Genomic DNA, 27,935 nt, shown 5'->3' with positions numbered 1-27,935 from the left:
ATTTGTTAAACAATAATTCCTTTTAGTTGAGTAAAAATAATGAAATAAGAACTTGAATAGAGCCGATGAATCAGGCAGTAAATAGAACAGCTACATCCAGGAATTTCATGCAATGCTGTTGGTAGGAACTAAATATCTAGGTCAGAGAGTTGTCACAGAAAATAGAGTCCCCCTGAGAAGAGTTTAGGAAACCGCAACAACCTAAGGATACAGTACAGTGCCGTTTTCTTTAATGTTCTTCTTCAGAAATGCATTGACTCTGTCTGATTTATATGTAACAGACAGAAAGTGAATACTATAGGAACTTAAAATACTAAGACATCCCTGTTATGCAGGGCAAATTTTATCTTACAAGTCTCTGACTTGCTGGGCATTTTGTTAACTTTATAAAATGTTAAATACTGTTCAGCTGGCAGGTGTTTAGCAATCCCACAGTTTAGAATAAAGTGACCTTAGAAAGATGGCAACGTTTATAGAGGAGAAAGAACTCCAGGAGAGACTAAGAGAAGCAGCTGCTTTGGGCGACATTGGGGAGGTCCAAAGACTGGTGGAATTCGGAGTGAATATCAACTCTCAAAACGAAATCAATGGCTGGTAAGCCCTTAACAAGAATGAAGTATATTTTTAAGGTCCATAAAACTGACAGTTTCAGATACTGAAAAGTACATTTTTAAGAACCTTGTTATTCTTAGTATGCTAATAGTATACTGGAAGTTATATAAGTCTTCCATACGAAATATAGTAATGCAAAGCTGCTTGTGTCAGTTTGAATTCTAAGTGTAGTTTAAATGTTCTGTTTAAACCTATTGCCTAGTCCTCCCTCACTAGAGATGCCTTAACGTTTTTTCTAAAAGGAGGACACAATAAAACTGTTTAAAATTGCTGTTGTGAGTTTACATTGTTGTGTTTGAGAAGATTTGAGCATTGGTCACTGATTCTTCTGTCAGTTCAACACGTTGCCACCTTCTGTTAAACTCATGGAAGTAGGAATGCTGGCACTATGCAAACACAGCATAGTAAACCTCATACCTGCCAATCTTGCTCATTTTAAGGTTGATTTTAAGGCAGTTTTTAAAATAATTTCCTGTTATGAGAAAGTATCTTGCAGTATGTTTCAGTGATATACATAAAGTCTCACAGTCTGTCTTATCCCGGGGTCTTTCCTTCTGCCCTGCCTCCTCCACGAACTTGCACGGCTTCCTCTCTGTTACTCGGGTTTTTTTTTGTTTTTTTGTTTTAACATTTTATTCGAATTCCACTTGACAGCCCTAAATCCTAAAAGTCTTCTATAATGAAACGTACCCATACCATTCAAAAGAAGGTTGTTTTTAAAACTATTTTAAAAATTCAGGCATTCTTGAAGATTGTTTTACCTGAATTAAATTCACTTTGTATCTTTGTGAGTTATCTCTCATAACATAAGTGAAAATACACAGGACAATAAACTAGAATTTTAAAAACAAAGATTCTGTCAACAAAAAAGCTGTGTGGGTGCTCTGGGGGGCCTTCTCTCAACAGACAGGGCATCCAGAACAATGGGCAGCCCTGTCTGCTCTGCTTCCAGGTGCCTGTTTTGTTGAGAGAGCAGCCGGGCAGTCCATCTACTCTGTCAACAGAGCAGAGCACTCTCCCGATTGGCTTTTGTGTGTGGCCACATTCTGTCGACTGAGTTTTTGTTGGGTAGTCTCTTCTGACAGCAATGTCTGTCGACAGATTGCTGTAGTGTGACCATAGCTTCATGTCCACTGAAGGCAATCGAGGAGATTTTAAGGAACAGTATGACAGTATGCAATGTGGGCAGGGGGCGTGGAAATCTGGGATAGCTTTAGTCAGAGTTGGCAACCCTACTTAAAAATACTGTCTTTTATCTCAAATGCATATTCCAGTTGTGGATTAGGAATGTAGTACTTTACTGTAATTTAGCATATTTTATGGCATTGTCTCCCCACTTGAAAGTAGATGATTTGCAGTTAAATGTCTATGAAAAGAAGAACATACCTTACTTTTATCTACTTACCTGGAAAACTTCTATCTATGCTGCTCTTATATTTTTTTGTTTTGTTTTGTACCCATTCAATACTAACCCCCCCCCCAGCCATCCTTAATATATTAATACATTATGGCTGTGTCTACACTAGCGCATTTCAAAGTTTACTGATGAAGCGCTGAAATACATATTCAGCACCTCATTAGAATGCCGGCAGCCGCGGCACTTCGAAATTGATGTGGCTCATCCAGACAGGGCTCCTTTTCTCAAGGACCCCGGCAACTTCAAAATCCCCTTATTCGTATCTGCTGTTAGGAATAAGGAGATTTCGAAGTTGCCGGGGTGCTTTCGAAAAGGAGCCCCATCTGGATGAGCTGCACGGCAACGAGCCGCATGAATTTCAAAGTGCTGCGGCTGCCGGCATTCTAATGAGGCGCTTAATCTGTATTTCAGCACTTCATTAGTAAACTTCGAAATGGCCATTTGCATGGCCATTTTGAAGTTTTGGGCTAGTTTAGACATAGCCTATGGGTGTCAAGTTACATACATATAATCAGGAAATTTTAAAATGATGGTCCTTGCATCATAATATACATATCGAAGTAACTTTTCTGATCCTTTACATTAAATATATATGGGAGACATACATCTAAAAACATATTCTTAATACAGACTGAACCTCTCCAATACAGCACCCTCAGGACCTGACCTGGGCTAAACCAGAGAATTTGCCAACTCACGGGAGGTCAATATTGTCTAGCAGCATTACCAACACTTCCACTGCATGCTGGACTCTTAGAAGACATTTAGGGGTAAATTAGAGCTAAATAACAGCACAGAACACTGAGAGCCAGGACTGGTGGCTGTAAACAAACTTTATGGGACAGCGGGAAATTTGGCCACACCCATGATACGTAGACATCCGACTGACTAAAATGATGCCAGACGGTGGATGTTGCTGGACCAGAGAGTGCCAGATTAGAGAGGTTCAACCTGTATTGGTGCTTATGGTATGCAAATAAATTAATAATGTAGTTACAAGGGAGCTGAGTCACAGGCACTTGTGCAATCTCTTACTGATTTACCCATTGGATTTTTGACTGGTTTTTTTTTTTTTTTTTTTTTTTTTCACCCAAAGCTCTGGCTCTGACACCTTGGCTACATCTACGCTAGAGTTTTGTTGACAAAACTCATGGAGTGTCTGCACACAAAATGCATTTTGTCGACAGTCTGACAAAAATTGGCACTTCTGCTAGTAGCATTCTGCGTGTCCACAATGAGGAATAATGCCTTTGTCAACAGTTTCTGTCAACAAAAAAGCCATGTAGATGCTCTGAGGGGGGCGGGGGGGTCCTCTGTTGATGGACAGGGTTTCCAGTTCACCAGGCAGCCCTATTTGCTTAGCTTCCAGTTGGCTGGTCTGTCGTCTGTCCGCTCTCTTTCGACAGAGCGGATCGCTCTATTGTTTTGCTTTTGCATGTGGACATGATCTGTCAACAGAAATTTTGCCAGGAGATCTCTTTCAACAGTAACTTCGGCTGACAGTTGACTGTAGTGTAGATGTAGCCCTTCAGTGCTTTGTGCTGGTACTTGCTGGTACTGAGTACTGGCACCTTGGCAGCCCCAGACTTGGGACTGGCTGTGGAGCAAGGGCAGGGAGCTGACTGAATACTGGCTCCTCTTTATTGTTTAAAAAAACAAAACAAAAAATAAGGCACTGGACACCTTATTGGGAAAACATCTGCTCTTCAGTGCAGAAGGGGTGAAGTGATTAAACTTAAAGGTCCAGATCCCCAAAACTGTGTTTGAAAACATGACTGCTTCTTTCTAGATCCCTGAAAGGGAGGTAGGCTCTTTCAAAAGTTTTTGTCCCAGTTTTATGAGTGTTTTTGAAAATTTTGCTCTTAACATTTTATATGGAGACATTCCTATTGCAAACAACTCTATAACATTTTGATTTTCACTTTTGGAATTTTTTCACAGGAACCACTCTCCGTAGCATAATGAGGAGTTTGTTATAGGATTTCCACTTCTAAGTAAAAGATTTACCCATCAATTAAATCTCATTTCTGTCTGAAATTTGTTCACTTTTCCAATATTATACAAACAGCTTCTACAATTACTTCAACTAAAAGATTTTAACGGAGGAAAATTCTCTTTTTTTCTTCAGTTTACACATTTAGTCATCTTTGACTTTTTTGTTTTTCTGGGACTTTGAAACAGTCGTAGGACAGAAAATTTTTAAAGATGAGAAAATGCCATAAAATTGCCAAAATTGGCAAGTGATTAGTGTAGAACTGTTATTCCTTTTAAACATCACAAAGCAAATCCGAATTATAAGTGATAATCGATGAATTCTAATCAAGAGATGTACAGGTTGTACCTCCCTTGTCCAGCACCCTTAGGATCTGAGCCATCCCAAGTGAGGGAGTTTGCCAGACAAGGGAAGGACCCCTGCCTCACACCCCTCCTCAAGGCCTAGTGACCCCTTACCTGCAGCTGACTTCTAGCCCCAGCTGGACTGATGCCCTCCGTCCCGATCCTGCACAGCTGTGGCTCCAACCCCAGCCAGGGACTTGGCAGAAGCCCTGGCTGGGGAGCCAGCTCCAGACCCAGGTAGGCTGCCGGCTCCAGTTCCAGCCAGGGAGCCGTCACAAGCCTCTGTCAGGTTGTCAACTCTGGCTGGGGTTGGAGAGCCCTCATGGGGCATCAGGGAGCTGGCTTTGGCCCTGGATGAGGAGCCAGGGAGCTTGCACAGGGAGCCGGCTCAAGCTGGCACAAGGCCCTACCAGCTCCAGCCCACCTGGGAGCCCACATGAGAATCTGGGCTGCTGGCTCCACCCCAACTGGGCTGCTGGCATAGGGAGCCGGGGGGCTGCTGGCTCCAGGCATGGAACCGGCACAGGGACCTGATAGATGCCCCTGCTGGGGAGCTGGCACCAGGAACACAAGTCCCTGGTCTCCCCTGCACAGGGCTACCTGCTCCTTTCACTGTGAGCTCCTACCCACCCTTCTTATAGCAGCCTCTCAGCCGAGGCTGTCTGATCCAGTATCATCTGTGGTACTATCGGACGACACATGTTGCCGCATGAGGGAATTCCCATTTTGAGAGATGCAGCTTTTAGTGTGGGCTAATTAATAGGCGGGGAGAAAAAAAATCAAAGTTTTTTCCCTGGCTTTACCACTGCTACTGACCTTGTGCAAGGAATTTCACCCTTCTGGGTTTTCATTTTTCTTTCCATCATTTGTCTTTACGGTTTAGATTATAAACCTTTTGGTGGAGGGGTCTTTAGTCTCTTACTATGTGTATGTGTATTGTCCTGCACAGTGGGGTCCCAATCGTATCTGGGGATGGTAGGCACTACTGTAATTATATATAGATATTATTTGTTACTGAAGTGTATTTTAATAGGATCCCAATCCTACACAACAGCACTTAAAACAGTGAGTAATCCTATTACCTTGTATTCTGTGGGGCTGTTCCACAAAGAAATAATAAACTCAGTGATAAGAATTTGCACTGTTAGGCCCTTTGTTTCTTGCAGGACTTAATCATTCTGGCACGTGAAACAATCAAGAGGCTTGCTTTAATTAGTCTTATTTTCACAGGCATGCATCAGGTTTTACAGCTCTTCTCCTTTTTCCTCGCATTAACTCTTTCTTTAGGAGTAAACAAAACTAACCCACCAACAAAACAATAGTTGCAAAACCCCTTGAGGTGTCATAGATTGTGCTGTTGAGCAGAACACACACACATCCTTTTAAATCAGACTTGTGTGACCACAACTTTTTCTTAACAAACACTTCTTGGAGCAGGACTTTAGACTGAAGTGAATATTTTTAACCAAGTAAGTTTTCTAAGAGATTGTACATGACTTTTTCTTTCTTACTTTTCTTGTATGTAATGCTAAACTCCTAAAATTCAGAATCTTTTCCTCTTCTTTTTGGGAAGAGCTAGATCTTTCTTGGCTTTTTTACACACAGCAGGTATAAATGAAATTCATCCCCTGTAGCCTGATTGTTTCATATAGTATCAATATTTTCCTTGTGCAGGACTTGTTTGCATTGGGCGTGCAAACGGAACCATGCTGAAGTGGTATCCTATCTGATAAAGGCTGGTGCTGATAAAGAGATTCCCACAAGTAAAGGAGAAATGCCAGCCCAATTAACTTCAAAGAGAGAGATTAGGAAAATATTGGGAGGTAAGTTGATTAGCTAATATAAAAATTTTGAAGAAAGAAATCACAAACTTAGGAATGTTGTTCTATGGGGCTTTTATGTTTACAGTTGTTTCTGTATGTGGGGGAGGAAAAAGCTAAATTTTGACAAATGAAGCTGTCTCAGAATTTGTTCATTATAAACATTTGCATCTTGATACATATTTTCAAATTGGGATAAGGAGAGGGAAGTCTTTGGAATATACATAAAACCTTTAGGCTACGTCTATGCTACAGAGCTCTTTCAAAAGAAGCCCTTATGGAAGAGCTCTTCTGAAAGAACTTACTTCAAAAGAGTGTGTCCTCACACAAAAAAGCAGATCAAAAGAGTGAGTTGCTCTTTTGAAAGAGAGCATCCCTACAGACTCCGCTCTTTCGGTAGAACAGGCCAGGGATCAAAAAATCAGGTGCCATGAGGACTGCTCTTTTGAAAGACGGGCCCTGTGGAGCATCTATACACATTTTCTTTTGAAAGGGGGTGGTATTACTGAAACTGAAGTGGAAGAGCGCTTTTGAAAGGAGCACTGCATTCTTTCGATTTACTTTCAAAAGAATGCTTTTTGTGTGTAGACACTCTGGCTGTTTCTACAGAGGCCACTTTCTTTGAAAGTGGCATGGTAATACAGGGCCCGAAATATGCTAATGAGGTGCGGATGCAAATTCTCCGTGCCTCATTAGCATATGGTCACGTGATTTGGAGTCCGGAAGACCGTTCTTCCGGAAGCTCCCCCGGGGCCACGCTTCTAAACGGCGCTTTGGAGTCTGGAAGAACAGTCTTCCAGACTCCAAATCACGTAACTGTATGCTAATGAGGCATGGGAAATTTGCATCTGCACCTCATTAGCATATTTCGGGCCTTGTATTACCATGCCACTTTCAAAGAAAGTGGCCTGTGTAGAAATGGCCTCTGTGAGATCTTTCGGAAGAACCTTCTTCTTTAGAAAGAACTTGCTAGTGTAGATGCAGCCATTGTGTGTATAACCAGTAATTCCACAAAATATCAGGAAACTTATTTAAAGGGTTAACTGCATTGATCTCAAATGAAGATTAGATATATCCCATAAAAAGATAGCCATAAAATAACAGAACCCAATGGATCCATTAGTATATTGTATTTATAATTATCATAGTAGCAATGGTGTTAATAAAAATGAATTTGTTTGAAGCCTGTTAAGAATTATTGAGTTTTCTTGCCTTTTGCACTCCTTTCTTTCTGATTTCTGCCTTTAACAACAGATAGATATTCCATCAATAGTTAAAGATATTTTTCACTATCCCCACTGTGTTGGTATCCACAGCAAACTTGAAAAATCCATTGACCTTCATGTATTCCACCGGGTTACGCCTATTGTGAAGACAAAGAGATTATGCCAGCTGAGAATACGGCACACAATATTGTCCACTGGACATTTTTCTTAGAAGATTGAGGATTCTACATCAGTCTGAGTGTTGTGGGGGGAAGTACAGGTGTTTTGTGGAGTATTCTAGTCACACAAGCTTTGTTATGGAACCCCTTTGCACAGTTATGGGTACTGTACATAGAGCACTTTGTTTTGTCTAGTGTCTTCTGTATGGGTGTGTGTAAATAATCTGAGTCTAGAAATCACAGTGTACCAGGACAATTTTATTTCTTCTTAAACAGCCAAACTAATTTTGTTCACTTGGCTTTTTTTTCTTTCCTGTATAGTAGAAGACGGTGAACTTACAGATTTGAAGAAGGACACAAACTTGCCAATTGTCCCGAATTATTTGGCTAATCCACCTTTTCCTTATGTTTATAACTCAATGAGTAACAGCATTCCAGCTCCCTGCAAGGGGTCCCTGAATGGAAGCTTCCCCATATCCTTAGACATGCAAGCTGTAGATTATCCCACTTCGTTATCTCAAGTCAAAACATGCACTTCTGCAACATCACAACATGAAAATACTGCTTTTGCAGTGGCTGATAATGAAGTTATGCCGACGTTACCTGCAGTCTGTACCATGCCAGAATCCCCAAAGCCAGTAATCCAAAATGGTCCCATTCAACAGGCATCTGTGCCTCAGAGCAGAAGTTATGCTTCTCCCGGTGCATCTAAACAGCCTGTATCTCAGCAACAGAACGGTTCTTGTATGGGGCCTATGCCAACATTTCAGCCATTTTTTTTTACTGGAGCTTTCCCATTTAATATGCAAGGTAACATTAAATTATTATTGCAGATTTTTAAAGAATGTACTTTTTTGCTCTGTTCTTCTGGATGCTGTATGCTGGAGAATGAAAATAGACTAGTCAATAATATTCACGTCTGTAGTACTTCTGTAGTCTTTCACTTTCATGCTCTCGTGTGAGGCATCATTCCATGTTTGTGTCTCAGACGTTTCAGAGAGGCTGCATCTACATGAGAAGCCTATGTTGACAGAAGTCACTGTCAGAAGGGATTTCCTGGCAAAACTTCTGTGGACAGATTGTGTCTATGCATAAAAGTAGATCGAAAGAGCAGTCTGCTCTGTCAGAGAGCAGCCAGACTGCCTGGCACTCTCTCGACAGAACAACTGACTGGAAGTTCTGCATACAGGGCTGCCTGGTGAACTGGAAGCCCTGACTGTCAACAAAAGGGTCCTAGAGCATCTGTTTTGTCAACAGAACACTGTCAAGAAAGGCATTGTACCTGAACAGGAGAGGTGTAAGGCTGCTGGCAGACATGCTGGGTTTTGTCGACAAACTGTCGACAAAGTACATTTTGCATGTAGACCCTCAGCAATTTTTGCTGACAAAAGCCCAGTTTTGCTGGGAAAAGCCCCTCATATAGCCATAGCAGAAATATTGAAAAAATTGTTTCTACTGGAATTTTTAATACAAATATCAATGAAAACATTTTTTACTTGCCTAAGGTTTTATGAAAATGTACAGAGGTGAGGGCAGTCTAACATCATAACTATGGTACAGAAGTCAAGACTCAAATATAAAACACAGGCCTATGTCCAATTAACTTGAGGCAGAAGCTTTGTTGGCTCAGCCTGTACAGGAAGTTGACCAATTTAAAGTACAGAGAGGAAATATTATTTATCATTCCTGGGAGTATGTATATTTAGTAAAGTCCTCTCATCAATTTAATGTAGTCAGTTCTGGAATTGCAATTAAAGGGCCAAACTTCTACTTGAATGGGAGCTGTGAGAGGATCCATGTGAATTTTAATATGAGATCACCAGTGACAGAGCAATGAGTAATACAGTATTAGATTGCTCAAAAAACTGGTAATAAAAGATAAATAGGTTGCCAGCTGAAATCCAATTCAGAGCAATAGTAACTCAATTAGCTTATAAATTTTAAATAGTACTCTCTCTCTATTAGATTCTCCTTATGGATATACATTGTTCTGTATAAAATAAACGTGAGTATCTCTGTCTAGTTCATAATGGGACTCCACTGAAATAGCTGCAAATGGTACCTTTAGCTTTTCTGTGAAGGAATGAGAAACATGGAGACAGAGATACTCCTTCACCTCTAGAAGTTGTCCTTTCAGTCCACGGTTGTAGGATATTGATGGGTTATATGGAAACTTACTTGGCCACTGCCTGTGCTGTTCCTGTCCTGAATAGTATTTCCATCTCCAGAGCTCCGAATGTAGCTCTTTCCAGCTAAATTCACAAATAAATGAAAAATAAATCAAAAGTAATGAATGACCTTAGGGGAGCATTTTGAGATTTATTAGTGTTATGGAGGTAATGGAATCATATTTTTTTTTCCACTTCTAAGTTGGATGATCATGCATACTTACATAGCTATATTAATATTTTACTAGAACTGGTGCTCAAGGTGAGAATTCAGAACCTTGCTCTTCGAGAGAATGACTTCATTGAAATAGAGCTGGACAGACAAGAACTAACCTATAAGGAACTGCTCAGAGTGAGTTGCTGTGAACTGGGTGTTAATCCAGAACATGTAGAGAAGATTAGAAAACTACCAAATACAGTACTGAGAAAGGTAAGCATTTCGGTTTTAAGCAAAAGTTAATTTATTCAATTGTGGGCCTCATTAAAAATTTGTCATATTCCTCAAGCCACCTGCAACATTCCTTAAATCTTTGAGTATGAGGCTTGGAGTACTGCTGTTGCAGCAAAGTGGCAAGTCTTGTATTTTTAGTGTGTTTCGATATCTTAAAGTAATATAGTACATCCATAACCAGTAATGAGCTTTCTTATAACCCTCTAGTCATGGAATAAGTGTGCTCGTATTAAATGTTTCAGGACCTGTAGAAAAAGACAAAACTTCTCAGTCAGCTGCATACGAGACTGATAAGAGTGTATCTGATGGTAACATCAGCCAGTCATGCACAGCTATGGCACAGTTTATGCCTGCAGCAGCGAAGAAAGATGCAGAGATTGGCTAGAGCAGTGTTTCTCAACCTTTCTTTTTAATAAAGTACCCCTTTTTTAAAAAGTACCCCCAGACTTCTCTCACATACCTCTGAGAGAACGCGTACCACTGGTTCAGAAACATGGCCCTAAGATAATCTGAGGTCTTGAAACAAGTGCCATTCAACCTTTCCAGATTATTGTACTCTTTTCACAAGTCAAATTTGTTTTACATACCCCCAAGTAACACCTCACTTAAAAACTACTGACTTATAAAAACACGCAAAAAATCACAGAAGACTACTACTGAAAACTTGCTGCCTTTCTACCATCTTATTATCAAATAAATGAACTGGAATAGAAATATTGTACTGACATTTCAGCATAAGGCATATGAAGCAGTAAAAACAAGTCACTGTCTGAATGAACTTTTAGACTGTGCTGACTTAACTAGTGTTTTTATGTAGCCCAGGCGTGTCCAGCCTGCGGGCCGCATGTGCCCTTGGACAGCTAGTAATGCAGCCCCACAAGATCGTAAACTTTTTAACATTATTATGTGATTTATATACATTAACTATATTATATATTTTGTACACGGCCCAAGACAATTCCTCTTCACTCAGTGTGGCCCAGGCAAGCCAAAATGTTGGACACCCATGATGTAGCCTGTTGTCAAATAAGGCAAATATCTAGAAGAAGTGGTGTACCCCAGAAGACCGTGGTGTACAAAAATTTACAAAAATTAATTCTTCATGCTGTCTTATGCCAAAGTATGGTCACTCAGGAGATCAAAACCTGATGACTCACTTAGGTGCTGTCTACACTACAAAAATAACTTCAAAGTTGCTTACTTTGACGTAGAGCATCTTCACACACCCTACTTCAAAGTAGGGCACTACCCCATTCCCGGGAATGGGGTAAGGACATAGAAGTAAGGGAAAAGTGTGTAGACTCTCTGCTGGGTGCTTCAATGTGGTGCCTAACTTCAAAGTTAACTTGATGATAACCTTGTTATCCCCAGCCTTACTCTGGCTTATTTATACCTGGCCCTGCAGATTTCCAAGACCGGCATCTGATGAAGTGAGTCTGTGCTCACGAAAGCTCATGCTCAAAACTTTTCTATTAGTCTATAAGGTGCCACAGGACCCTTCGTTGCTGTTACAGATCCAGACTAACACAGCTACCCCTCTGATACTTCCCTTCTTCTATGGTAACCTTAATTTATTTACCATTTGCTTGGCACATTAGTCTACAGTTGACGTTATGTGCTGGAAACAAAAAGAATTAGATACTCGTGAAGTTGTCTGAGGAGCTCAAGCCCAGTTATATACATTTAGTTAACTAAGACTTACGCTCCTGTGAGAAGCCAGTTCTGGGTCCCATCAGAACACAGAGGCAGAGATCAGTTAAATTACTTTCTGACGAGCAACAAAGTAGCCAATTCAGGAGTCTCCGGCTAAAAACTTTCTTCCAATTAAAATAACTACATTTGAAAAAAAATATGAAATGCAATGTAAATAGACTGCTAAAGTGATGCAATGTTCAATGACTTGTCTGGTAGATAAGCAAAACAAAGTCAAACTGTTGAGTAAATATTTGTTCCCTGACAGCATAGAGATGTTTTTTCCTCTTTGGCTGTGTCTCTGCTTTCACTCCTCTTTTGAAAGAGACATGCAAATGAGGGAAATCAAAAATGCAAATGAGGTACAGAATTACATATCTGGTGGCTCATTTGCATATTCTTTCAAAAGAAGAAAAGCGGTGTAGATGCAGCTCTTTTGAAAGTAAACCCCATCTTTGAAAGAACCCTTCTTCCCTCTTTTTGTGGGAAGAAGGGTTCTTTCAAAGATGGAGTTTACTTTCGAAAGAGCTTCATCTACGCAGCTTTTCTTCTTTTGAAAGAATATGCAAATGAGGCACGAGGTATGTAAATCTGAACCTCATTTGCTTTTCAATTTTCCTCATTTGCATGCCTCTTTTAAAAGAGGAATGCAAGTGTAGATGCAGCCTTTATGTCTGCAAAACTGAATTCCTGTGTAATAGTTATTGTGAATGGTACTAACATACTGCTTTTTAAAACTTCTTAATTTAAGGACAAAGATGTTGCAAGACTTCAGGATTTCCAAGAACTGGAGCTGGTTCTAATAATCAACAACACCAACTTTCTGTTTAGAAATACTGCATCTACAGCATTGACTGAAAGGCCTTGCTACAACAAGAAAGCATCAAAGCTGACCTATTAACGATAGATAGAGATACAGTAAACCCTCAACATACACCGCTTCAGGTTGCATGTAACTCACTTTAACGCAGGCAGCGAAAAGCCTTCCCCCAGCAGCGTGGACATCAGGCTGACAGCTGCGCTGCTGGGGGAAGGCAGGGAGAAGCAGCTAGGAAACTGATCAGCCCTGGTGGGCTGTTCAGTTTCCTGGTCCACAAGTGGAGGAGAGCCTGGAACCAAGCAGCAGTGGCAGCCCCCACAACTTGTGTGAAAACTTGAATTACGAAGGGGTTGCAGGAACACAACCCTTGCGTAACTTGAGGGTTTACTGTATTTGTCTCATGATTTTAAAGCAATGGATTCAATGTTTAAGCATTGAATTTAAGGGCTAATATGCTGAAAAATTTTATTTTATTACCTTTGGGATAAGTTGACATGTTAGTATGCACAATTATAGCTGACAGTTCATCTCAGAATAACTTGCTGTGATACAAAAATGTACTTATAAAAAGAAAGTGGTGGTAGAATTCTCAGTCTGTTCATGTAGCAGTCTGTTCTTTACATAATAATCCTGAATTCAAACACTGTAGAGTTAGACGCTATCAGAGAAAGGCTTAAATAGTTCTAATAATTGCTAGCTATAAAATAGCAGAAGCACTTATACTGAAGGACAGAACATTTAAACAAAATTAGTGTTTGTACCAGATTACTTAATGTGCACAGGCATCCTTCTGTCCTTAATGGGAGATACATGCATAATGTAACAAGTGAACAAACCAACCCCTTGTTTAGGAGGAAAATGGAATGATTTAAGTCTGAGAAAGAAGCACAAGACTTAATTTGTCTCACTGAAGTACTAAGTTACTAATCACATGTGGTTTCTCAAACTGCATTTATAAATATTTCTCAGGTTGAAGATAGTTACAGTTGTTACCCAAATTGTAAATATACTATTTAGCAAAATACAGCTTTTTAAATCCCATGGTTGTTTGCCCATGCACAGTATTGAAATGTTTGATAACAAAAGGCCCTTTCCTGTTTTCTTTGTTTGCTCCTATGATCAAGAAGAAGTTTCTCTACTGTTTCTTTAAAATGGCAGTTATTTTTCATTCCATGTACAAGTCAGTGAGATTTTCATATGAAAAAGGAGCACAGATATTGCAGTTCCATTTTCCTCCAACTCATCATTTCATGAATGAGATCATGCCTTGAACTTATAAATTTCTTATGTAAAAAGGAAACTAATCAAATGGTTAGTATTCTAAAAGCTGGGTGACACATGAACCTGGGGATTTCTAGGCTTTTTTTTTTATTTTTGAAAGCCAACTATTTGTTTCTTATCGACATGGTTGTTTTTCACTTTCCGGCTAACTTAAATTCAGTGTTATGCTTCTCTGTTACAAAAGCCTGGAGTACATAAAATAGAAAATATTAAAGTCATGTTGAGTAATCAATTAGCCAATAAACTGGATAAAAATCTTTATTTGAATTTACAAAATCATCCTCATTAGAGGAAAAAATCTTAGGTAGTAACCTAGCTACGGAAGTATGTACTGTGAATTAGATGGATGAAAGCTCTAGGTAAGAAAGAGACTATAATTGACTGCTGATTTGAACTTCCCACTATTAAGATTTTTTTCTTAGTGCCTTTTGTTTCCAAAGAATCTAACTTCCTAATTCTAATTGAACTTAAGCACTACATATTAGCCTAGGATTTATAAAATAGAAATCAGTAGAACAAACTAATAAAATAAGTCTCTTCTCATGGTATAAATATTAAAGAAGAGATGAGATTCATCCTCAGTCAGTGACAATCTATTTCTTATACCAGCTTACTGATGTTGATATAACCACTGCAATGGAAGCTTATGTAGAACAATTGCTCATCATACTGTTACTGACCTGCATTCTTACTACCAAAGAGAAGAGACCTATTTTAGGTTTTAGCCATTCAGGAGTCAGTTTATCTGTAAAAAGTACTGTACTTTTTATGAATAAACTGGAATGCTTTGCCAGTGAAAAGATCAGCCATTGGATTGACTGAATTCATTTTGTATATTGACTATATTACAGACTTGCCAGTAACTATCTATGCATTCAAAGGAATATTTTTATACTTTATACCCTATGCAGTTTATAACTGAGGATGTTAGCTTTGCTAAGTGAATTAATCCAATAACTGTATCAGGTAATCATTGTGTATGACCATCAAGGATTCATTACCTTTGTGCATTGCTACATGGAAATGTTTTAAGTATTAGAATGAGTTATTTGGCTCTAGATTCTTGTTCCTATTTAAGTTGTATTCTTTTTATAATTAATAAATTATTATTTTTGCTGTTCTGAAAGACAGACACAGTTTCTCTTTCATTCACAGGAAAAAATTACAACTGTTCTACTACAGAAACTCCTCTCTCTGGTGGTTGCTGTGGAAGACAAAACAAGTAGAAATCACTTTAGAGCCTGAGGACAATAATTGCAGCCAATTTTTTTCCCTTTATCATTATTCAGCCCAGTCATTATCAGAAGGGGGGGGGAGTACCCAAGAAGTTACTTGAGTAAAAGTACAGCTGGGGCTGGGGGAGGATGTACTTAAGTACAAGTCACTGGTGCCCCTCTGGAAATCTACTTGTGTGAAAGCACACACATACACAAACATACACATCACATTGTTACTGTAATCAACTGCACAGTGAAAACAGCTGCACTTTTACTCCAGTAATTTGTGGGTACTTTTCCACCTCTGAGCATCATCCAGCTGTTGTTACATCTAGGTATTCTTTGGAAAAAGAGAGTTACGTTTCTCAATCCATTTACAATTGACTAAGCAAAATATTGGATGAGATCATAGAATCCTAGGGCTGGAAGGGGCCTCAGGAGGTCATCTAGTCCAGCCCCCTGCTTCAAGCAGCATCAACCCCCACTAAGTCATCCCAGCCAGGACCTTGTCAAGGTGGGACTTAAAAACCTCTAGGGATGGAGAATTCACCACCTCTCTAGGTAACACATTCCAGTGCTTCACCACCCTCCTGGTGAAGTAATTTTTCCTAATATCCAACCTACACCTCTTCCTCTTCATGAAACTCCACGCTGGAGATATCAAGAGCTGAAATCAGAGTGTTCTGCCTCAGGGCTATCCCCCAGCAGACGATGGCAACCAGTGGGTGGCTGGTAGGAGGAGGGGTGGATAACAGTGACCAACGGGCAGCTGGTAGAAGTGGTGGACAATGGCTGGCAGCTGGTAGGAGCAGCGGATGGCGTGACTGGCAGGCGGTCAGTAGGAGGAGCAGCCAGAGGCCAGCAGGTGGCAGTCAGTGGGATGCTGCAGACAAGTGGACAGCTAGTACTGCCCTGGTGATGTATCTGTGGGCTCTGGGTCTGGGACTGCACCGCGAGAGGTACGCCCTGTAACTGTGTGCGGGGGAAAGGCCAAGAGCCCCAGCAAGAGACTTGGTTCTATAGCATATGGGGATGGTATCTTGTTAAAGGGGTTTATCTCTCCTTTGCTTAGATATACTGCATATGTCACTGTAAACTTGGGGTAGCTTATTGTTATTAAATAAGCTGTTTCTATCTTCGACTCTGTGCTTGCTGGGGTGTGGCGGAGGAAGAACTGCCTTACAGGCACCCAGCAAGTGGGGTGAGATTGTCCCAGGCCACTGGGTGGGGGCTTGAGCCGGTTGGTTGTATCCTTGACAGAAAACCCCCTAGGAGCTGAACCCAGCCCTTCTGGCAGGCACCTGGCATTAATAGAAGGGTTACATAAGTGGGGGCTGTCCGGGATTCTTTTGCTGGGTAGTACCCCTCGCAAGCACATCTATGTATACCATTGTAAGAAGCAGTTCTGTTATTGCAGGATAAGTTAGAGTTTATACCATGGCTTGCCATATGCTAGAAGACTGGTGTGAGGAGATGATGATTGATCCTAGGCATTGTCTATTAGTGTTAGGGATACCTGAGGGCATGGAAGATGGCCCAATTGAGGCCCTTCTAACAAAAGCCATTGATTCTCTAACAAGGTGTTGCATAGGGGGCGGTAGACCTCGAGTAGAGGACAAAGCCTTGGTGGTGCTATGTGAACTGCCGGTGGCTGTGGACTCTTTGCAGATCCCAAGTGAGATAAAGACTCCCACTGGCACATTAGAAGTTGTGATCGTCAAGGCCTTTGCAATGGGCCCTGCCTCACACTCCGGATTTGAGGAGAAGATGATAGCTTTCTTGGCACAGGAAGGAAAGACTATGGTAGACGTGTCAAGTCTACTGAGTGCTGAACCATCATCGGCCCCTGCCACTTCTACTGATGTATGGGCCAAAGCTTTGGGACAAGCATTGGAGAAGGTCATGCGACCTCATCATGAGTCTAGTTCATACTGTAAGTTATGCTTATTTTCTGGGGGTGCAGTCCCAGAGCCCACAGATACATCACCAGGGCAGTACTAGCTGTCCACTTGTCTGCAGCATCCCACTGACTACCACCTGCCAGCCGCTGGCAGCTACTCCTACCAGCCGCCTGCTGGTCACGCCATCCATCTGCTTGCTGCCTGACCAGCTGTCTGCCGGTCGCATCATCTGCCACTGCTCCCTTACCAGCTCCGGTCATCTGCTGCTCCTCCTACTGGCTGCCCACCATCATCTGCCCCTTCTCCTACCGGCTGCCCACTAGTTGCCATTGTCCACTGGACAATAGCCCTGAGACAGAATCCTGTGATTTCAGCTCTGCATGGCCTCAGCTGCCACTCTGTGGTTTCAGCTCTTAATATCTCCAGTGTGGAGTTTCATGAAAACCCTAGTACTCAGCTCTATTGTTCAACAGGTGGGGAGGCTTATATCTATATGGCAAAGACATAGACAGGATCAAGACACTCAGCAAGCCAGCTCAACTAGTACCCCTTCTCCTTTATAAGGCTTTGAACCAGGGAGCCCTGTGTAATCCATGTCTTATGCAGCTATGGTGACTGCCCTGTCCCCCACAACAACCCAGAGCATTGGTGAGATCCCACAACTCCCACACTGAGTGTCAGCATAAATTGTGATTTTACAACAATGTGTTTACAATAGACAAAATCTCATGGCTTCCTTGCTACCCATCAGGCTTTGCCTGAAAGGTATCACACGTGCACACCTTTGCATTCTCATGCAAATGATCTCTGGGAGACACATTCCTCCTAGCCTTCAGCAGCATTGCGTTCCTGCTGCCACATTCCTTACAATATCAAAACAAAAAGCAATCAAGTAGCACTTTAAAGACTAGCAAAATGGTTTATTAGGTGAGCTTTTGTGGGACAGAAGCTCACCTAATAAACCATTTTGCTAGTCTTTAAAGTGCTACTTGACTGCTTTTTGTTTTGATAGTGTATAGACTAGCACGGCTTCCTCTCTGTTATTATTCCTTACAATAGTTTGTGTTTCTGTACAGAAGACAGACACAGATGTATTTAATATCAATAGTTTTAATTTACTAATGATAAACCAGAATACATGTTGGCTTGCAATACATACATTTCCTTGGCAGGATATTTGGCATTCTTTTAAGAAAAAAATAAGCGCTGTTAATAAAATATGTATATATAAAATTTTTAAAAATATAAAATTAATTTTGTCATTGTGGGATGTAGAACAATTGACATGTCTTAACTTCAGTCTAGTACAAGGACTGTTCTATAAAATACAGTACATTCATGAGTCACAGCTGTGATGAGTCAGTCATTGGCCGTGGCTACACTAGCCCCCAATTTTGAAATAGCCATGCAAATGGCCATTTCGACGTTTACTAATGAAGTGCTGAAATACATATTCAGCACCTCATTAGCATGCGGGCGGCTGCGGCACTTCGAAATTGACATGGCTTGCCCCGATGGGGCTCCTTTTCTAAAGGACCGCCGCCTACTTCGAAGTCCCCTTATTCTCATCTGCTCATAGGAATAAGGGGACTTCGAAGTAGGCGGGGTGCTTTTGAAAAGGAGCCCCATCTGAACAAGCCGCGCGGCGGCGAGCCACGTCAATTTCAAAGTGCTGCGGCTGCCCGCATGCTAATGAGGCACTGAATATGTATTTCAGCGCTTCATTAGTAAACTTCGAAATGGCCATTTGCATGGCCATTTCGAAGCTGGGGGCTAGTGTAGACATAGCCATTCAGTGGTATAAAAGTCTTGCTATGCCAGTCCAGCATCTTTAGCCATACTGTAGAAAATACCCCTTGATGCTATAAGGTTTGAAGGTGTATCAAATTCAGCTATTGTTCCTTTGTCTAGAACAAGAATCCTGTAAAAAAAAACAAAAAACAAAAGTTGAAAATAGGTATTGCAGAAGCTGGAACTCAATTCCTTAAACCAGGAAATCAAGTATTATTCCTAATTTTCCCCACTTCTGTCACATCATTTTCACATGCTGTAAAGCCACAGGCTAGACATAACACCTGTGTGTGAGTCAATATTTATGTTATATAGGTTCAAATATCCACAGCCTCCAGAAAAGTTAGTCAGTCTGCCTTGAAAATTAAGGCCAGTAATTCCATGGCCTTATGGTGAAGAATGCCATCCTTCGAGCTGTAATAATCCATTTAAAAAACTTTGAATATGCAGTAATTTTAGCAAAGAATATTACACCCTTTGATGGTCAAAACAGATCTGTAGATGAGCTGAACATGCCTCAAAGAGGTTGTGAGACTTGTACAGTGTTGAAGTCAGGCCTACACAGTTTCAGTTTTACTTTCATAAACCAATCTGTAGGTTATCTAGAAGCATAACTCCAGGTGTGACCGAGAATTTCTCATATTTTGACGATTCCAATGCATGCCTCAGTTTCCCTCTGTACTTAGCACTATTATCCAGGGGTTACAGAAGGATTAAATCCGCATTGGAGCACATCTGGAGACATGCAGTTTCAGGTCATATCAGGGACGTAGCCATGAGTTGCTCACGGCTAACTCACTTAGCAACCGAGCCCACCCAGATCAAGTTTGGCACTCCCTGAATCTGCAGGCTGGAAGAGAGTAAATTGTTCCAGGCAGAACATGTGACTTGGCAGGGTGGGGTACTGTTGGAGTCAGAGACCAAGGCGGCAGTGTGTGACACTGTAAGAGCAGGATGTGGCCAGCTGGGTGTACACACACCAAGCCAGAGCTGGGAAAAGGCGGGGGCGCCCTCCGCCTCAGGGTGCACCTCATTACCTGGGGCCCCCAAAAGCTTCCACTTCTGCTGCGTGCTGAGCATTAAGAGTCAGCTGTGGAGGTCACGCTGTCACTGCCCATCAACAAGTCAAAGCCCACCCAATTTTCCAGTCCTATATATGACACTGAGTGACATAACTGCCTGGGATGAAATGAATGGCTCATTAAAGGATTGGCTGAAACAGATTCATATCAGTGGAGAAGCTAGGAAGACAATGGGGAACCTAGGTTCACATCCTAGCAATCCTAACCAACAAGAAGGTGTTTTTCCCCCACCTCTCCTTAGCTCAGCAGAGAAAATGCCTCAGGTCAAGAACAAAGGGGACAGACATCAGCCAGTTGGGATAAGAGTCACTTCAGCTCCTTTCAAATGACAAACAGCCAGAGGTATTCTACATTAACTTGGCTGGGTAGAAAAACAGGCTATGTCTTAATCATTATTTCTTTATGGCCGTGTCTACACGGGCCCCAAACTTCAAAATGGCCACGCAAATGGCCATTTCGAAGTTTACTAATGAAGCGCTGAAATGCATATTCAGCGCTTCATTAGCATGTGGGCGGCAGCGGTGCTTCGAAATTGACACGGCTTGCCACCACGCGTCTCGTCCAGACGGGGCTCCTTTTCGAAAGGACCCCGCCTACTTCGAAGTCCCCTTATTCCCATGAGCTGATAGGAATAAGAGGACTTCGAAGTAGGCGGGGTCCTTACAAAAAGGAGCCCCGTCTGGACGAGACGCGCGGTGGCGAGGCACGTCAATTTCGAAGTGCTGCTGCCGCCCGCATGCTAATGAAGCGCTGAATATGCATTTCAGCGCTTCATTAGTAAACTTCGAAATGGCCATTTGCGTGGCCATTTCGAAGTTTGGGGCACGTGTAGATGTAGCCTATATAACTTAAAGCAAAAGATAAGCTGTGTTCCAGTTGATTAGTAAATCTTGCTCTGTTTTTCAAAAGGCTGCCTAGCATCACTGCAAATTAAGTGTTAAGTCAACCTCTCTTGAGGGTGCATGGCCTACTCTTTAAGAAGAGTGAGATCCTTTGGGCATCTGGCATACTAAATGGGTTTAAAAACTGGCGCATAGCCAGAGCCTGTAGATTTTTGATAACAGGATCATACAAGTTCAGCCGGGGCAAAGTGTGGCCTTTCAAATGTTCCTTCCTCCTCCAATTATGTTAGCATTGGAACATCATGTTCCACTCTGCATCATCCGACAGGAACATGGAGTGTCCCCTGCAACTTCAGGCAAGCCTGCTTTTATTATCAAGAAGAGGACGAGAAGAGAAGTAGGAGACAGTTACAGAGAAGGGAAATACTACAGGGCTGGGTCTTCCTTTCGGAAGGGGCATGTTAATGAGCAGGTTCGAAATATGCTAATGAGGCACTGCAATGAATAGGCAGCACCTCATTAGCATAATGGCAGCCACAGCGATTCAAAAGTGCGGCTTTTCAAATCGCGCTCCGCCCATGGAGGCGGGACCTTCTGAAAGGACCCCCCCCAAGTTTTCGAAAGCCCTTCTTCCTATGTGGTGATCGGAAGAAGGGCTTTCAAAAACTTGGGGTGGGGGGTGTCCTTTCAGAAGGTCCTGTCTCCATGGGTGGAGCGCGATTCGAAAAGCCATATTTTTGAATCGCCACGGCCGCCATTATGCTAATGAGGTGCTGCATATTCATTGCAGCACCTCATTAGCATATTTTGAACCTGCTCACTAACATGCCCCTTTCGAAAGGAAGGGGCACGTGTAGACCCAGCCTAGGAGTTTCAGAGGCTTCCGAGCACTCACTCTTAACATTGCTATCTGCATGCAGCGTTACGTGGTCAAGGTAACTCTTCCAGCGAGATGGGGAGCCCTGAATTTGAATTTGGGCATGTGGCAGAACACGAAACTACTGTATCCCCTAGTAACACTTCTGCTGTGTGAAACAGTTCTGAGATAGGCCATCTGTTTATTCTGTTGAATACTGACTATGGAGTTCCTGACGATATTACAAGTTTAGTTGAGACAAGGAGTAGCAACTTGGGTGTTAATTTGCTGATAAAGGTGATAGTATTGATGTAATATATTTCTATAAAGGTACTCCACTGTACTGAAAACTGTCATCATTATATTTGAATGATACAAAAACCAACATGGCTAAACCTGATTGGTAGATCTCAAAATTTAATTGCAAAGGGGAAATCATCATTAAGTGGGTGTATTTCCCTTGAGGTCCCACATTAATCAGACCTTGACCCTACATTATTAAGTATTTTTATCAATGACCTAAAAGAAGACATAAAATAATTATTGATAACATTTGCAAATGACAAAAATATTTGAGGCATGATAAATGAAGAGAACAGGTCACTGGTACCGAGCAATCTGACTCTATTGCTAAGAGTTGCAAGCAAACACGTGGCCAAAGGTAAGGTTAACAAAGAACGTAGGACGATAGGATGGGAGACTTCAGCGTGGGAAGCAGTGTGTCTGAAAAGGACATAGAAGTGATGGTGGGTAATTAACTAAACAGTTTGACAATGTGGTTAAGAAGGTAATGCACTCTTTGGGCATACAAATGGGAATATTCAGTAGGACTAACAAAGTTCCATTCGCTCTGTATTTGTCACTGGTGCACCTGTTAGTGCAATGCTATGTCCAGTTCTGGTGTACACACTTCAAGAAGGATGCTGGCAAAGCGGAAAGGTTTCAGAGAAGAACAGTGAAAATGATTAAATGATCAGAAAACATCGTACAGCTGGACATTCAAGGAACTCCATCTAGTTTGCTTACTGAGGAGAAGGCTACAGAGTGTTTCGATCATAGCCTGTAAGTACTTACATATGGAACAGTTATTTGATAATACAGTAAATTCTTTCATATTTGGCATTCGATCATCTGGAACGGTCAAATAACTGGCATTTTAACCATAAGTAAATTTCCGGAGGTACAATATAATGAAAATACAAATAAATATATAGCAAATACAGTGTAACTTTACAGTGTACAATACTACTGGTGTTGGTAAATAAAGTACTCTGCATACATTTTTGTTTGTTTCTTAATATCTGATCTTGTTTTTCTTTAGTGTTGTGCATCGGTATGTATACCTCTCCATTATCTAGAATATCTGAATATCCAGCAACTGCCGAGTCCCAGGGCGGACGGATATGAAAGTGTTTACTGTATAGGGCTCTTCAGTTTAGCAGAGAAGGCACAACACAATCCAGTAACTGGAAGCTAATGCAAGACAAATTCTGAATAGAAATAAGACACTTTTTTTTAAAACAGTGGGCGTAGTTAATCACTGGAACAATTTACCAAGGGTTGTGGATTCTCCATCACTTTAATTTTTTGAATTAAAATTGATTGTTTTCCTAAATGATCAGTTCTAAGTCAGCCACAGTTATTGGACTTGACCCAGGAATTAATTCTACAGTCCGTTTTATATAGGAGGTCAGACTTGATGATCACAATGGTCCCTTCTGGCCTTGAAATCTACTGATCTACATAAAAATTTCCAGGGAAAGCTGGTATTGGTGGTGAATTGACTTGTTCAGCAATATGAATAGGAGAAATGAGTATTCTAGGTCAGCGATGGGCAGCCAAGACTAATGAATGGCGTGACAACATGGGGTGCATGAGGATTTTATTCCTCAGGCTAGGTAGCATGTGCTTACTACTTCCCTGTAGTAACATGAGGTGGATGCCTCAGTTTCCCGAGGTACAACATCAAAGCATAGTTGGTGATGGGAGTTTCAGTGTGATGAGTTCTCACGTGTACACAATAGGCCTATATGCAATTTGTAACCTAGATAACCAGATGACCTTTCTTCCCTTGGAAACAGGACAAAGGAGGGAGGATCTTGGGTGGTTTGAATTGGAAGTGGGCAGCTGAGTGGGGAAATCTTGGCTGACTGGAGAGGGAGGAAGGAAGGCCAGTGTCCCAGCTCAGGGACACCCTCTAGGCCCCTTCTCCCCAAGAAGGATTGTACAGACTGCTTTTAGTTTCTGTGCTGACAGGTCTGTTCTGTGCCCCTGTCTCCTAATCAACCTTTTGTTCTACCTGCTGAATGAGAATCACATCTGACTGTAGGTGCAGGGCCTGGTGAGCCCCCATAATCCAAGACAAGTGGGCTGCATGATGGGCAGTGGTGGACAACCTGCAGCCCAATGGGTCATCTACCTGCAAACAGCTGATTCTCAGCATTCAAGCTCAGAGAGGGAGCAGGAGGTGCAAGGATGGAGCACACATCAGCAGATTCATGGCACTCCAGAAATGCTGGGAAGGAGGAAGAGGAGCTAGGAAGAGCAGGATCCCAGTGGCGCTGTGTGCAAGAGGCACAGGGAGGAAGAGGGCAGACACAGGGTGTGTGGGGCACAGATGCAAGCCAGTGGGCTGCATGAAGCCCACCGGCTGCCACCACTGTTCTAGACACAGGTCAGAAGAGCATGGGACTCTTTTTTTGGATTTTAAAAAGGTGTTGATCAAAATCCCTCTTATATTTGTCAAAAAACTCCATAAGGTGATCAGAAAATACAGACATATTCATTCTATATCTTTACCATTAATAAGTTCTAATTTTAAATTTACCTTGTATAATCCATAATTGTGTTCAGCCTATGTGCTATCGTTAGTACAGTGCAACCATCAAACTGAGTTCTTATTGTCATCTGAATGAGATTGTCGGTCTCCAGGTCGATAGCGGCTGTGGCTTCATCCAGGACCAGGATTCTGGTTTTGCGAAGGAGGGCTCGTGCCAGACAGACAAGCTGCCTTTGACCTACACTGAAAGCAAAGACACAAGGGTTTTTCACAGACAGGCTCATTAACATGCATGCTGGAGCTGGCTGCTGTCCGGATAAAGTTATCAGACAAATAATTTATTTGTCAAGTATTATTCAACTGCCTGTACAAATAGTAAAAAAAAGGGAAAAATTAAGAAAATTCATCAGATCAATTAGGTGATGAATAAACATTTTTCAGCCACCTCTGCTGCACAATTACTTACCAAACACCCGGGCCAGCCAACCGGGTGTGAGGGGAGGAAGGGGGTGAAGAGTGAAGTTGTCCTGGGGCCTGGAATTTCAAAGGGACCCAAAGCTCTGACCACTGTCACTGCTGGAGCTCCAGACCCCTCTGACGTGCCACAGTAGTGCTGCTCTGCATAGCTAGGAGGCATGAGGGGTCCAATGCCATGGTCTGGGCAGTGCTAACAGCTGACTGCCCTAGGCCCTGCCCCTTCCACACATTGCCCCCCCTTCCCAGGACATGGAGCCAGGCTTCTCTCCCACCTGGCACCAGGGCCCACAGTGGCTGTGAGCCCAGCTGCAAACAGCACACTACAAATAATAATGAGCATCATTTCCTTCATGGCTCTGAATGACTATTGCTAGCATAAGCCTCTTATGCAAAGAGCTAATAGTGGGGCCCTTGCTGCTGATGCTACTGTACTGTACATTCCCAGAGGCACTTTCATCAAATCTGGCACTAGCAAAGCAGCACGTAAGCCAGAATAGACAATTAGCAGAACAGGTGAGAGTTGTGAGGTTTGTTACGGTGAATTGTGCGCTTAGAAGAGGGGCTAGGTTGACATCTCTGGAGACTGGAGTCTTACATATCCAGAAAACAGGTATAATGAGAGCACAAGCCTTCCCCCTGTACACCTCACCACTGGGCCTCAACCCTCCCCTGGAAACTATACCCTTGGGGATTCTAAGGGAGTGGAGTTTCCACCATTCGTTGGCTGCAACAGTGCATCATGAGCCAGTAGTTTATCTTCTATCTGACCAACACAAACCTTTACACTACTGAGCCCCCCCGTACACTTTCATTGAACAGAGCCCTGGTGATAAAGTCCTGACTCAGCAAAACACTTAATCCTGTGCTCGAGTGTGATCCTGAGTCAAGGGTTCAGCAGAGCTGCAGCAGAGAACAGATATATGTTATGACACCCACGCCGCAAGTGCAGGGGTGGACAATAATTTTGGATGGTTGGGGGGGCACTCCAAGAATTTCAGAAGTGATCAAGGGCTGCACTCTTTCAGGATAATGGAGGAGGTGCAGGGTCTGGGATGGAGGGGGTGTGCAGAAGGGAGCTTGGGGTAAGGCACTGGAATGCAGGAGGGGGTGTGAGATCTGTAAGGGAGTTTGTGTGAGAGTTCGTTGTGACTTGAGGCATGTGTGTGTGGGGAGGGATTGGGATGCAAAGTGTCGGGGAGGTTATGGTGTAGGAGCAGGGGTGCGGAGGATGTGGGTTACATGGGGCAGGAATGCAGGAGGACAGAAGGCTGGGGAGGAGGGACGCATTTGGGTGCCAGAGGCAGGCTCTTGCTGGGAGACACTTACGTAAGCAGTTCCCAGCCCACAACCCAGCTGGTTGCTCAAGCAGAGTTCTTGCCTTCCATGCCCCAGCACTGGCTGCAGGGACCATGCGTGGCTGATTCTGAGTGCTGTGAGCCTGGAGGGGGAAGGCGTACTTGATTTGCTGCCTGTTCTACATACAGGCTGCTTCCACTGGCCAGCTTCTGGCCAATGGAAGCTGCAAAAGTTTGCTGGGGTGGGGGCAGTATAGGGTGCCTGATGGAGATTCCTGCGGGCTAGATCTGGTGGCTTGGTGGGCTGGATTCAGCCCACAGGCTGTATTTTGCCTGCCTGTGCCCAAGAGGCATGCATCTTTTTCAGGAAACTCATTACCTGAGATTTTCTCCCCCTTCTGAGCACTCGTACTCCAGCATACCAGGCTGACTGCTGACGAACCGCTTCAAGTGTGACAGCTCAAGAGCTTTCCATATTTCATCCTCTGAATATTTATTAAATGGGTCCAAATTGATCCTCAGAGTTCCAGAGAAAAGAACAGGGTCCTGAAAAGATAACGCATTTTCTTTAGACAAGAACTTTAAATGTTTCAAACACATAAGTATTAAAATGTCAGCGTTGTCTGCTTTAGGGTTTCTCCATTCACTAGTAGCAGCATTTTGAGAGCACCTACAGGCTGCAGTGCAGGATCGGAGGCCCTGTACTCCCCGTTGATTGCATGAACACAGAACAAATTCCTTTCCCAAAGTCCTTGTCTCTCATCATAGGATAGATGATAATAAGTGGATAAAACTAACAAATGAAGAGAAGACAAGGTAGCTTTGAAGACGTTATGATTAACACACCCAGCAGTGGACTTAACACATGAAAACCTGATCCAAAGCCTATTGAAATCAATAGTTGTATTTTCATTGATTTCACTGGTGAGAGGACCACATCCCAAAGGCTTAGCAAGCTTTGCTGTAGCTTGTGCGGTAAAGAGCAGGGCTGTAGCCCTTAAGATCGCAGGTTCAGTCCCTCCAGCTGATGATCTGGGTCTGCCGGCTTTACACTAAGAAACTAGAAAGATAGCAAATGATGTAGCAGTGACAGGACTGGATTCCATTTCCAGTTCTGAGACATTTTTGAGGGAGGGGATAGCTCCATGGCTTGAGCATTGGCCTGCGAAACCCAGGGTTCTGAGCTCAAGCCTTGAGGGGGCCACTTTGGGAGCTGGGACAAATGCATTTAATGAAAAAATCTGTCAGGGATGGCAATAGGTCCTGCTGCGAGTGCTGGGGACTGGAGTCAATGATCTCTGAAGGTCCCTTTCAGTTCTATGACATAGGTATATCTCCATATTAAAATCCACTTTCAGCTCTGAAAGTATTTTAAATACAATTTGTTATGGATTTGGCTACAGTAAGCCAAACATCAAAATGAGTACAGTTAACTCTTTCATATTCAGCACCAGGAGAGCAGCTATTCAAATATTCTGGATAAGAGAGAGGTATAACTAGCAATGCATAACACTAAAGTAAAACAAGATTGGATATTAACAAACAAAGTATTCAGAGTACTTTATTTACCAACACCAGTAGTACTGTACACTGTAAAGTCACACTGTATTTGCTGTATTTATTTGTACTTACTTTCACTATACTGTACTTACAGACAACTTGACTAAAATTTATTTATGGCTAAAATGCTGGTTATTTGGGAGTTCCGAATGA

General features: G+C 42.3%; 2 protein-coding genes across 7 annotated transcripts in view; one reads left to right on the top strand and one right to left on the bottom strand.

Moving 5' to 3' along the window:
- The first annotated feature begins 187 nt into the window (after positions 1–187).
- LOC142023436 (ankyrin repeat domain-containing protein 40-like) lies at positions 188–15,101 on the top strand. Of its 3 annotated transcripts, none has more exons than XM_075014352.1 (5): positions 188–594; positions 6,041–6,189; positions 8,144–8,380; positions 9,987–10,168; positions 12,633–15,101. In XM_075014352.1, exons 1-5 carry the CDS (start codon positions 461–463, stop codon positions 12,780–12,782), a joined length of 852 nt encoding a protein of 283 aa, XP_074870453.1. In that variant the 5' UTR covers positions 188–460; the 3' UTR covers positions 12,783–15,101. The 3 variants fall into 3 exon arrangements, with proteins under 3 accessions (XP_074870453.1, XP_074870452.1, XP_074870454.1); XM_075014351.1 differs by having other exon boundaries at positions 7,892–8,380; XM_075014353.1 differs by lacking the exon at positions 8,144–8,380.
- A 3,104-nt stretch (positions 15,102–18,205) lies between these two features.
- ABCC3 (ATP binding cassette subfamily C member 3) overlaps positions 18,206–27,935 on the bottom strand; it is a 97,318-nt gene continuing 87,588 nt past the window's right edge. For 3 of the 4 annotated variants that reach the window (XM_075014149.1, XM_075014151.1, XM_075014153.1), the window contains 3 exons: positions 26,602–26,768; positions 24,499–24,693; positions 18,795–19,021 (listed from right to left, as the gene is read on the bottom strand). In XM_075014149.1, coding sequence (XP_074870250.1) covers positions 18,913–19,021; positions 24,499–24,693; positions 26,602–26,768 — 471 coding nt within the window. In that variant the 3' untranslated portion in view covers positions 18,795–18,912. Of the gene's footprint in view, positions 18,482–18,794; positions 19,022–24,498; positions 24,694–26,601; positions 26,769–27,935 lie in introns of those variants that run through there. The other variant, XM_075014150.1, reaches the window with a different exon arrangement.

The sequence above is a fragment of the Carettochelys insculpta genome, chromosome 20 (assembly GCF_033958435.1).
Source record: "Carettochelys insculpta isolate YL-2023 chromosome 20, ASM3395843v1, whole genome shotgun sequence".
In the NCBI taxonomy this organism is placed as follows: domain Eukaryota; kingdom Metazoa; phylum Chordata; order Testudines; family Carettochelyidae; genus Carettochelys; species Carettochelys insculpta.
Note: the sequence above shows the minus strand (reverse complement) of the source record. Positions and strands in the feature narration are given on the sequence as shown.

What these genes read in the sequence shown, in the direction of transcription:
- LOC142023436 (XM_075014351.1), top strand. Translation starts at nt 461, where the DNA reads ATGGCAACGTTTATAGAGGAGAAAGAACTCCAGGAGAGACTAAGAGAA. An exon ending in CAAAACGAAATCAATGGCTG is followed by an intron (nt 595 to 6,040) that starts GTAAGCCCTTAA and finishes TTCCTTGTGCAG; the next exon opens with GACTTGTTTGCATTGGGCGT. An exon ending in TTTCCCATTTAATATGCAAG is followed by an intron (nt 8,381 to 9,986) that starts GTAACATTAAAT and finishes ATATTTTACTAG; the next exon opens with AACTGGTGCTCAAGGTGAGA.